General features: G+C 47.1%; 1 protein-coding gene across 1 annotated transcript in view; it reads right to left on the bottom strand.

The window, feature by feature from the left end:
- Window positions 1-12,517, bottom strand: part of SAG (S-antigen; retina and pineal gland (arrestin)) — a 62,881-nt gene that overhangs the window by 30,570 nt on the left and 19,794 nt on the right. Inside the window, exons 6-9 of the mRNA XM_006866806.1 lie at window positions 8,430-8,506; window positions 7,302-7,437; window positions 5,818-5,902; window positions 1,207-1,279 (exon numbers count right to left, since the gene is read on the bottom strand). Coding sequence (XP_006866868.1) covers window positions 1,207-1,279; window positions 5,818-5,902; window positions 7,302-7,437; window positions 8,430-8,506 — 371 coding nt within the window. The remainder of the gene's footprint in view (window positions 1-1,206; window positions 1,280-5,817; window positions 5,903-7,301; window positions 7,438-8,429; window positions 8,507-12,517) is intronic.

Below are 12,517 nucleotides of genomic sequence, written 5' to 3'. Positions count from 1 at the left end.
TATTGGTTCTTTTGGCAGTCCATGGCACTTTCAGTATTCTCCTCCAACACCACAACTCAAAGGCATCAATTCTTCTACGATCTTCCTTATTCACTTTTGCATCCATATGAGGTTATTAAAAATACCTCATTGAAAATCTACTTCATCATCTCCATCACTGCTGTCACCAAGTACTCTGACGGGGCCTCCAAGGCAGCCGGGGTGTTTGGCTTCTTTGCCACTATCGTGTTTGCAATTGGCTTCTACTTGATCTTTAATGAGGTCGCCACATTCCTCAAACAAAGAGACTCCACGGATGAGACCCAGACAGGGACCAGATGCTTCCACCCAACGTGGTCGGAAGACAGTGACAAAGGAGGAGGACTTATTGCCTCCCAGGTGAGACCTTCCCCACGAGTCACCTGGCCACCACACCAGCGCTCCCTGTCGTCTTCGCAGCCCATGTTAGGTGGGGTCAACCAACTTAGAGACCCACAAGCCCAGCCCAAAGCGTCTCACTCCAACCCAGTCGCCCCTGCTGCACTTCTGCCTCTTGATTGACATCTGAGGACAGAAATCCCACTTTTGAGCCAGACTTAAGGGCCCTAGCACAAGGAGATTCCTATTTAACAGCAACCACGCAACCGCCACTCGTCTGTCTGTCGTGCTGTGGTGGTTTGAATTGCTGTGATTCTGAGGGCTATGCCACCGGTATTTTAAATAACCAGCAGGGTCACCCATGGTGGACAGGTTTCAGATACGCTTTCAAACAAAGACAGACTAGGAAGAAAGTGACAAACTACTTCCGAATCGCTAGTCACTGAAAACTCTATGAATAGCAGAGAAACGCTGTCATATACAGGACTGGAAAGTGGGAAGGCACTCAGAATGCGACTGGGGCAAAAAATGCCTTCTCCAAGTAGAGAAAAGCTCACAGAACCTTCATTTGCTAATGGGCCACAAATCAAAATTGCTTATGTAGAAACGGCTAAAAGTCATCATTGCTGTGACATTCTTGTCTTTTCTTTCACTCACCACCTCCTCTGATTGCTCAGCACTCTCATGACAAGATTAAATGCTAACTTTCTTGGCAGCGCTTGAAGTGGAAAAAGGGTAGGCCATGCAGAGCTGGCGAGCCAGCTGTGTTCCTGATCAGTGATCAGCAAAAAGGAAACGTGACCAGAAGGCGGGGCGGCCCAGGAAGCGGAAGTGCAAACCGCTACTCACTGTGTTTCCTCCATAGCCACCGGCTTGATGTAATAGTCGCTGGAGTAGAGGACCACATTGGCCACTTGTTCCACTGCAAAAGAGGAAGGGGTGGGATGAGTCAGTGCCGGTCCCTCCAAACCATCCACCAGCTGTCTGTTTACAGACAACATTGTCCTCAATGGACACCATTTTCCCCTGCTTCTCAGATTTACTTTGTTTAGCCTACGACTTAAATGCAGTGATGTCCAGGATCTGTCCTCAGGCATCTGTAAATCAGTAGCTCGCAGAGCCCTGTATTTCCAACTCCCCATGGGACAAAGACAAACCATCGTCTGGCTCTGACTCTCTTTCTCCAAACCCAGGCTGCTTCCAGCATCCCCTTATTTAATGAGCACACTCCTTCTGGTTCTCTCAGTAGAAAGGACCTGAAATTGACATGGCTTGATTCCTGGGTATATCCTGGAGGACAGGAAGATGGGATCTGGAGCCAACTTCAGAGTAGAGCTACACTCGTTCCGTACGCTTCTCGATGGCTGTTTTTCCAGAAGTAGACTGCCATGTCTTTCTACAGAGGTGCCTCTGGATGAGTTCAAGGCTCCAACCTTTCAGTTAGCTGCTGAGCTCATCCATCAGTATTAGAAAAGTCTAGATTATTCTTGTTCACGTTAACGTGACTGAATACCCATTTGCACCAACCGGAGAGTGCAAAGCCAGGCTTGTTGTGTGCCATCGAGTTGATTCCAACTCAAAACGACTGGAGTTTAGCTGTTAACTGTGGGGTCAGTTCCTGTGAACCTCAATTTCCCAATCAGCAAAATGGGGGTATTTTCTGAGAGGGCTAAGAAGATGACCTTAAATCTTTAACATCATGTTCGAGGGCAAAAAGAAACAAGCATTGGATGGTGCCCATCCTATAGAAACCTGGTAACCTTTTGTTTCAGAACTTCATAAGCTTCTTTAACAGGTAAGTAGAATTCATGTGACGATTCATAACACTTTCAAGAAATAATTTTATAACATTATGATACTTTATCAATCTACTTTGTGGGCCATTTTATTGAATACTACCTAGGAGCTCTGGTAGCACAGTAGCTACAAATCGGGCTGCAAACCGCAAGGTCAGCAGTTCGAAACTACCTGCTGTTCTGCGGGAGAAAGAAGGAAAGCTTTCTGCTCCTGTAAAGACTTACAGCCTCAGAAACTCTGTACAGGGTCGCTATGAGTCGGAACAGACTCCACAGCACATAACAACGACAACAACCTAGTGGTGCTGTAGGATAAGCACTGGACTGCTAACCACAAGGTTGGTGGTTCAACCTACCAGCTGCCCCTGGGAAATTCTATACAAGTTTGTGATGAGTCCAAACTGACTCAAAGGTACTTAGCAACATCAGACAAACATGCTGAATAGTTTCAGGTTCTATGAAGGCACGAGATGAGGTAATGTTTCCTTCTGTTGTACATTGACAGTCACTGAGTCAGAACTGACTAGACACCATCTAACAACACAAAGGCCTAAAAAAATCTCACAGCCGTGGAGTTGTTGCCAGCCTATAGCAACTCCACGGGACAGAGTAGAACTGCTTCATAAGGTTTCCAAGACTGCAATGCTTTGTGGAAGCAGACTGCCTCATCTTTCTCCTGCAGAGTACTAGTAGATTCGAAACACAGCCTTTTTGTTTAGTGGCCCAATGCTTAACCCACAGTGCCACCAGGGCTCCACAAAAGCCTGTGTTGTTGTTAAGTGTTGTTAAGCCATCGAGTTGGTTCCAACTCATAGAGACCCTGTATAGCATTTCTAAGGAGCAGCTGGTAGGTTTAAACCACCAACCTTGAAGCTAGCAGTTCAGTGCTTATCCTATAGCACCACACCAGGACTCCCCTCAAAAACATATAAATGAAGCCAACACAAAACAAGTTAGACTGTTGAAATCCAGCGTTCCTATAAGGTTCCTGGGTGGCAGAAATGCTTTGTCTTCTCCTGGCAATTAAGAGGTTGGTGGTTTGAACTCACCCAAGATGACAGCCAAGAAAACCCTAGGGAGCTGTTCTACTCTGTAACATACGGGTTACCATGAGTCAGAAGAGTCGGTGGCAGTGGGTTTGGTACTTAGATTTTTATTAGCAACAAGAAAATCTAGAATTTTCTAGTATGCATACTCCAAATTCCTGCTCCTCGCTTATGATGGGTTGGCAAAAAAAAAAAGAGGAAGCTGGTGTATGACCTATGATGTCCAGCCAGCACCAGATATCCCAACTCCCTCTAAACATCAGTCCTGGGCCAACAGGGGGCACTAGTCACCCTGAGACATTAGCCATGGTATTTTCAATAACCTCATATGGATGTCAAAGTTGGACAGTGAATGAGGAAGATCGTAGAAGAATTGATGCCTTTGAGTTGTGGTGTTGGAGGAGAATACTGAAAGTGCCATGGACTGCCAAAAGAACCAATAGATCTGTTTTGGAAGAAGTGCAGCCAGAGTGCTCCTTAGAGGCCAGGATGGCTAAGCTTCGTCTCTCATACTTTGGACATACTGTCCGGAGGAAACAGTCGCTGGGGAAGGATGTCATTCTGGGTAAGGTGGAGGGTCAGAGAAAAAGAGGAAGACCCCCAACGAGATGGATCAGCCAGGTGGCATCATTGATGGCGTCAAGTGTGGCAGCGGTAGTGAGGTTGGCCCAGGATCGGACATTGTTTCGTTCTGCTGTGCATGGGGTCGTTATGAGTCAGTTCCGACTCGATGGCACCTGACAACAACAACAAAGTAAGAAGGGGTTTCCAAAAGTGGAAAAATGGACTTAAAAGGTAATGGAATTTTTCCGTGGATTTTTTGAAGTCCTCTTCCATAGACTCTATGGCATTGCCTGGCTATTTAAATGTTTGAGTGGAAGTAAACCTAGAGATCACCCTCCGAGGTATTCCATTGCATCTTTGTATGTAGCTCGTACTTTGGTTTCTATACCATTTAAACAATCACTTCCATGCACCATGCTTCCAAGCACTCTGCTGCTAAACTGATAGGTCGGTGATTCTAACCCACCAGATGATCTTTGGGAAAGGCTGCAGGAATCTGCTTGCAGAAGGATTCTTGTTGTTGTTAAGTGCCATCAAGTAGGTCCCAACTCATAGCAACCTTGTATAGGGTTTCCGAGGAGTGGCTGGTGAGTTTGAATCATCTACCTTGTGGTTTAAACTGACCTTATGGTCAAGCGCTTATCCTACAACACCACACCTGAAACATTACAGTCTAAGAAACCCTATGGGGGTAACTCTACTCTGTTACACGGGGTCACTTTGAGTTGAGATCTACTGGACAGAAGCCAGCAACAGCTCTACTTCGATGTTTTTCAATCTGAGAAAGTGTGTAGGGAACAGCCAGCAGGAGGTGCTACCAGCGAGGCTGGGCCACTTAGTTAGGGAGGCTCAAGACCCAACATGAGCTTTTACCTCATGCGAGACACACTCACTTACAGGCTTGCAAGGCCTGAGAAAGGTGGGCAACGAACTACTCTTGGGCATAGGAGTTAGGACTTCCAGAGGCCAAGCCCGAAATGAAGTCCGGAGCTATGAACTAGTGTCTTTCCTGTTACACAATGCTGCATTGGCAAACAAAATCTATCCCTGATCCCACACGGAAACCCCCTTGGCTTCCCCTGCAATCTGGCAGGGAGTCCCCTCTAGGGAGGCATGAAGTGGAAAGACAGGAGATCACGCACCAGTCAAGGATGTTACACTAAGACAGAATCCTCACAGTTAACATGTTCATCTGTTAACCCAGAGGTTGGAGGTTTCGAGTCCAACCAGAGTACTTTGGAAGAAAGGTCTGATGATTTACTTCCAGCAAAATGAGCTCTTATCACGTGACCCTAACCAGAGAAGCTGTGACATCAGAGATGGAGACAAAGATGAAGACACAGAGAGATAGAGCAGCTGAGGACTCTAGACTCATGGAAAGAGAAAGGCTGTATATTGGCGACCAGGAGGCAAGCTTGCAGAATGTACCCTTTGGTTGTTTAAACAATTATATATTTCTGTGTGTTTTGTGTCCATGAAAATAAAAAGAGGGAATAGAGGCAAATACTGTTAACCGATGGCACATGGAGGGGATTGTAATCATTGCAATGAAGTAAAATACAATTGGTTGACAGCAAAACTGATGTCCTGCCAGATAAACTATCACTCAATTCACAATAAAAACTTTTTTTTTGAAAAGGCATTCGCAATGAAAAAAAAAAAAAAGAACTCTTAAAGGTCCTATGGAGCACGGTATTATTCTGACATGGGGTCACCATGAATTGGGGTAAACGCCGTTACAACTGGTACAATGGCCATAAACTAGTGATGTTGTTGATCAGCACTGGACTGCGAACCACAAGGTTGGCAGTTCAAACCCACCAGCTGCTCCTAGGAAACACTTTATGGGGTCACTATGAGGTCGAATCAACTCAACAGCACTTAACAACAACCACAAGTTGGATGAGATGACGCTTGCAAGGTCTTGTTCTGTCTACAACAGCTGAGACACATAAACAATTCAAGCGTCCAGAAGGGTGTGGCCCTTGGGAAATAGGAGCAGAGTGAGAGAATCGAGAAGATTCTGCCCTGTCCTGTGGAGAGAAGGGTCTTACCCAACACTTTAATCTTCTTCACTGTTTTCTCTGTGTTGTTGGTCACAGTCACTGTCACAGGGATGGGTTCTCCATGGAAATAAATCTGAAAGAGTGAACACATCAGTCAAAGGGGAGAGAAGAGTGTGGCTTCCCAAGTTCTTCATCTCACTCCCTTTAACTAGATAAAAGTGTCAGTAACAGCATTTCTTTAGAGAAAGATCTGGAACATGCTCTGTCCTGTAAAAGTCGGTGGGATGCTAATGAGGATAAGGGTGAACAAGGTGGGGCCAGGGTGCTCCCAGCCTGGGACGCCGAGCTTTAGGAGCCATGTTAGGGTCAGCAGTGGGGCAGGAGGGGGAGGTCTTGAGTAGACTCAGAAAGTTATTTGAGGCAGGAGTGAAATGAATGGAGGCCTTTGGGAAAGCCCGGCATCAGAGTCTGCAGCAGCGTCCTCTAGACCCAGGCGGTGCATCCTTGTACATGCATCTGAGCTCATGTGCACACGCGCACACACACACACAGTACGTTGAGTTCTGACCGAGACGTGTGCATGACTGCTGGTAGCCGGAGGGACTTGAACCAATGGCTCTTCTCCCTTTTCCATCATGACAAGTAAGATGTTGTTGTTAAGTGCCATCGAGTCAGTTCCAACTCATAGTGACCCTGTATAGGGTGTCTGAGAAACGGCTGGTGGGTTTGAAATGCCAACCTTTGAAGTTAGTAGGTCACTGCTTATCCTACAGCACCACACCTGGACTTATTATTGTTAAGTGCCATCAAGTCAGTTCTGACTCATAGAGACACTGGATAGAGTTTCTGAGGAGCAGCTGGTGGGTTTGAACTGCCGACTTTGTGGTTTGCAGTCCTATGCTGATCCTACAGCTCCACACCAGGACTCAGAGACAACAGGAATTTTGTAAAACATACCATTTTTCAGGAAAGTAAGCAATTTGTAACAATCATACTACAAAGTCCCTGGGGGGTGCAAATGGTTAATGCACTTAGCTGCTAAACAAAAAAGCTGGAAATCTGAGTCCAGCCAGAGGGGCCTCCGAAGAAAGACTTGGTGATCTCCTTTGGGTAAACCTATGGAGCACCAGTGTACTCTGACACACATGGTTCACCATGAGTTGGAATTAAACTTGACAACAACTGGAGCTATTGCTACTTTAACAAACAAGGCCCCCAAGGAGGAAAGAAGGCAAAGATAGGGATGTTACACAGGGGACGAGAAAGGAAAATACCACTCTTTCTCTCCCCCAGGCTAACAGACAACCAGGGAGTAGGGTGCAAATGAGGTTGATACCACTGGAGGGAAAGGATAGACAAATACCAGTTATGAAGAGCAGCGCATGCTCACCATCTCTGGGGCTTATCCCAAGAAACAAGACTACATGCAACCAGGGGAAGCTGGCGAAGAGCCGGGTGCCAAGCTCTGTTCCCAGACCTGACTCCTTATGGGTCTGACCATGATGTGGCTGCCTCCTCTGGTCCATACTTACCTCTTTGCTGAGGAAGACTGCTACGTGCAGGGGCTTGTCCGACATCAAGAACTGCCAGGCCACCTCGGCTCGGGGCTGGGGGCCCATCTCAGACGGTGCATGCTGGATCTTACGGATCAGCAGACGCACAGAGCTCCTGTGGACAGAAAGGTACAGACACGTCCTGAGATTCACCCTCGGCTGTCTCAGGATGGCTCTTCCCCGTCTCTCTCCCCATATCCATACTGGTATTCTTCCGGAAGGTTCTCAGTGAAGACTAATGAACTAGAAGAACACTGGGACAAGCGTCGGAGTCGGAACAGCCCAGTAGTTTCCAGGTCCTTCCTGGCTGTGTGATGGAAGACATCCTGCTCCCCAGCATTCATTTTATCCTGTCAGGACCCGGCTCTGCCTCGCCTGTTCCTCACTATGCAGCAGCTGGTGTGTGAATGTGTCGGATGTCTTATGTGAATGTATTTCAAATTGCTATCAAGCTGATTCCAACTCATAACTACCCTAGAGGACAGAGTACAACTGCCCTGCAGGACTTCCAAGCTGTCATCTTTACGCAAGCAAATGGCCACATCTTTCTCCTCTGGTGGGTTCGAACCGCTGACCTTTCAGTTAGCAGCCGAACGCTTAACTACTGCACCACCAGGGTTCCGTGAACATGCTTCAAAGTCCTGTGTAAACACCACACACTTATTATCACTTATTACCCCAGGCTTATCTCAGAGATCTTGTGGGTTTGGTTCCAGACTTCTGCTTATAAAAGCTACGTTGAAACTCGACTGCGGTCTGTTGTTGTTCAGTGCTGGGGGCAGATGTTGAGAGCACATTTGGAAATCTGGTTTGGGTGCAAGAAGAAAGCTGAAGAAAAGGAATCTGGGAGCTGACAGGGGTTGATGGGAGCCCTTGAAGTACGACTCACTAACACCCTCTCCCCCCAGTGTTCAGCCACTTGACTACATCCCATTTGTAGAAGGTTCAGTCCCTAATTGTCCTGACTTGGGGAGGCTCCCTCACCTCAGGTCATGCTGGCCCTATATAAACTGTCCTGCCACTCTGAGGTCAAGTGAGGGGCAGTTCCTCATCTCCACCTGCTGGCCCCCCAGGACCCCACATCTATGCCCACAATCACTCTCTTACTTTTGGGGAATTTTGTCCTCTTCGCCATCTGTGCTGTCGGTGGCAAATGCTTTGACCTCAAAATCGACCCCACAGGACTGCGGGGGCAAGAGAACAGACAGAAGAGTGGTCAGCGGTCCCCTTCCCGGCAGAGGCTTGGGGTAGAGGGCGAGAGGGAGGTTCTGCCATCTTGCATTGTTTTAATCATATTGTTTAGGGCTGAACCACTGAAACGAGAGTCTGAAGTGGACTGATAATGAAACCAAGATGTTAGGACGCAGAGAGGGCCTAGGCTCAAAGACCCCAGAGAAGGGGATTCAGAATGGTGGGTGGAGTCCTCCAGTTCCCAGAGACTGAGACTCACTGCTCCCAGTGTCCATTCTGTGGACCCCCCACCCCCTGCTAACACTACCACAGCTCACACTCTTCATGGGCATTTTAATTCTCACTGCCCACAGCAGGGGTGACAGACCCTCATAGGGCTGGTGGGGGAGGGGAGCCATCGACAGGACAGGCACCTGCTGTTCAGCTGTAGTAAGCATGGGATGGTAAGAGGGAGGACCCAGTGCTGAGGCCTCCCCGCCTTTGAAAACAAGCTGGGGAGAAAATATTCTGATTTTTAAATGAACTCAACAAAAATCATTGAAACATGGCATGGATCCAACAAAGGCATCTGTGGGCTGCCTCCAATCCCCAGGGTGGGGGTGTTTCTCTGCGTTGAGTGCCAAGCCCCCCAGCACTTCCCTGGTGTCTCCCCAGAAGCATAATATGTGGGGTGGGGGCATAAGAGGCAGGGTATGGGCCTGCCTGTCACCAATTGACTAGAGAGAAAAGTGTCATCGACAAAAGTCCGTATAATCCCCTCTGAAGATGGATAGAGAAACCACGTGCTGGGATTTCTGCAGCCCCAGAACCGCGGCTACTCTAAAGTCTCAATCGAATAGACAGACACTCAACATTCAACAAGCATGTGCCCAGGGAGGAAGGCGGGAAGGGAGAGGAAACTTGGAGGAATGGGAATGGGAAGCGCAGGCAGGAAGTGGGGTTGTTACTTTGTAAGGATTGTAACTGACGTCACCAATCAAAAGGTGTCTGAATTGTGGAATGGAAAACCAACTAGGTCTGTAAACTTGCACCCAAATCACAGTAAAAAGTTAAAAACAAGTCAACACACATAGGCATCCTTCAGTAACGCTGCACCTGAGCTCTGCTCACTCACCTGGTTTCTGCCCTCGTCTACCACGGTACAATCCAGCATATTCCAGTAGGTTCTGGAGTGTTCCAGGCAAACCTGCTCCCTGGGCATCCCGTACACTTCATCATTCTACCCTGGACAAGTGCTATTCAAAACGCCTGTCCCCTTTGTCCCTGTTTGACAAACACTATCATGATCCTTTGAAAACTTGTCACTTCTTTGCTCAGAACCCATCAATGGCTTCCAGCTCAGAAAAAAGCCCAAGTCTCTATGTTGCTGTTGTGAGGTGCCATCAAGTCAGTTCTGACCCTTAGCAACCCTACATACAACGGAACGAAACACTACCAGGTCCTGTGCCAACCTCACAACTGCTGCTACGCTTGAGCCCACTGCTGCTGCCACTGTGCCGATCCATCTCGTTGGGGGGCTCCCTCTTTTTCACTGACCCTCCACTTTACCCAGCATGATGTCCTTCTCTGCTAGGTCCCTCCTGAAAATTTGTCCAAAGTATGAGAAGAAGTCTCGCCATCCTGCTTTCTAAGGAGCATTCTGGTCATAGTTCTTCCAAGACAGATCTGTCTGTTCTTCTGGCAGCCCATGATACTTTCAGTATTCTTCTCTAACACCGTAACTCAAATGCATCAATTCTTCTATGATCTTTCTTATTCATTGCTCAACTTTCACATGCACATATAGAGGTCTAAAACATGCTCCTGGCCACCCTTCCTCTGACCATTGACCTCAGCTTCTATTAGGCAGCCCATGATCCTCCCTGCTCAAGCTCACCCTCCTCCTTGCTGCTAGTGCCAATGCTGCCTCTGCCAGGAGGTTCTCCCCAGGAAGAGCACGGCTGTGCCCGGCTCCTCCTGCCTCATGTCACGGCAGGAGAGAGACGTTCCTAGAACATCCGGAGCAAGCATCCCCACCTCACGAGCCTTGGTTCCCACCTGCTGCATTGTGTCGATCCCTGTTTGGTTTTGGGCTGTTGTTCTAGGTGAACGTGTGAAATTCAAGATGGTGGGGGGCCTGGTGCTTTGTTCACGAGGCTGGTCATGGTTAAGAATTAAAAGGTTAAGTGATAGATTCCTGAATGCTCATTATACCGGTCCCTCTCCTTCTGTGTGCGTTGGAAATTTTCTTTGATTATAAAGCTATTTTTAAAAGTCTATTGAGAGAACACACCAGATGGCGGATTGGGTGGCCGTGCAGTGAGGAGCTCTGTCAGCAACAACACAGAATACCGGACCAAGCAGGCTCAGGGGATGGTGCCAGAACTCTGAACCACATATAAAGGAATATTTAGAAGGTTGGAAGGCTAAAAGCTAGGGGAATTTGTAGCAGAAGCAAGAAATCCATTGATTTCTAATCCAAGATGCTCAGCTGCTCCTGGAGCCGCCATCTTGGGCGAGATCAAGCAAGGGAAGGATGCCTGACAGAACCACATAGATAAAGGTGTAGACATTCTTTTTCTTTTGGTGTCTGTTCATTGATCTCTTGCTGTCTGTGCACCTCCATTATGGTGATTAGAGGGGGTGCCAGAGTGAGTGGACACCTCACCTTCACCCCCAGAGGGTCCTACTACGCATGTGCACAGATCTCCTCAAAATTTAAAGAGACAGTTTCCACTTAAAACCAAACGGCAGCGCAAAACAGCCACAGCCAGCCCTGAACTGTTTATCACTAGGAAAAGGCCTGAACGGGGATTGTGGAGTGGAACAGGCAGACTAAAAAGGAAACAGGCCAAAAATTAAATTCTGAATTACTTCATAACTTCATCTTGAAATTTCTCAGGAAGAAGAGTGAAAAGGGAAGCCCATCTCCTGATCACTTCTACCTAGAGGCAATCAGAAAGCATAAAAAATACCAAAACACACATCCATCTAAGTATTAAAGCCATAGCTAACCATTGAATATGCCCCCAAACAGAAACAGACGACAGCACATGTCCAGAAACAAGATAAAATGACTGAGACAAATGAGTTGGAAGTAGATCTACAATCCATACTGGTAGGAGGGCAGGCTTTGGAAATGCCTGAGAAGGAATTCAGAAAAATGAAAATAAGGAAGAAGTCAGGAAAGTGCTACAGGAACAATCAAATAAGATAGACACAGCATTGGAAACAATTCAAAACCTACAGAAAGAGGTCCAAATGATTAATAATAGAATGTCAGAAATGGACAATACACTGAAAGGGCAACAAGGATAGAATTAAAGAGATGGAAGCCAGAACTAGTGAGCTGGAAGACAAATCTCTCAATACCACAAAAATCGAAGAACAAGCAGAAAAAAGGATTTAAAAAATCTGAAGAAGGTCTAAGATTCATATTGGACAACATGAAGAGGAATAATTTAAGAATTACTGACATTCCACAGAGAAGATAGTTGAAGAACTTCTGGAAGAAAAACAACAACCAGAGATTGACGTGCATGGCAGCATCGCCCGGAAGTCAAACGAGAAATGGAGGAGTCAAGAACAGAAAAAAAACTCTCAGAGCAAATTCAGAGGATCTGGGAGGTCAGTCTATAATCAAAACAATTACAATGTGAAAGAAGGTAAACACAGAGGAACAGAGATCTAGGTTGTGGGAAGGTCTGGTAGATCACAGGATAAAATAGACTGTCTTAAATGGAGAGAAGAGCTAATGGACTATAAGGTAACCACAATGGTGAGGTTGGGGTTGGGGGTTTCGGGGGAGATGGAGGGAGGCGATGGAGCACAGGGTAAGGGCAGACACATCATGTTTGCGTGTTGGGGAAGGCAATACAAGAAGGGGGAGGAGGTGGAAGAACAAGATAGATAGGGGAATACTGAGACAGGTTTACATGGGTTAAGTGGGACAGAGGTAAATAGTGATGCATGCTCAACCTTGGAACAACAGGGCTCTGTGATACAGGGATCTAGGCATAGTTTAG

The sequence above is a fragment of the Chrysochloris asiatica genome, unplaced genomic scaffold (genome assembly GCF_000296735.1).
Source record: "Chrysochloris asiatica unplaced genomic scaffold, ChrAsi1.0 scaffold00096, whole genome shotgun sequence".
Lineage (NCBI taxonomy): Eukaryota > Metazoa > Chordata > Mammalia > Afrosoricida > Chrysochloridae > Chrysochloris > Chrysochloris asiatica.
Note: the sequence above shows the minus strand (reverse complement) of the source record. Positions and strands in the feature narration are given on the sequence as shown.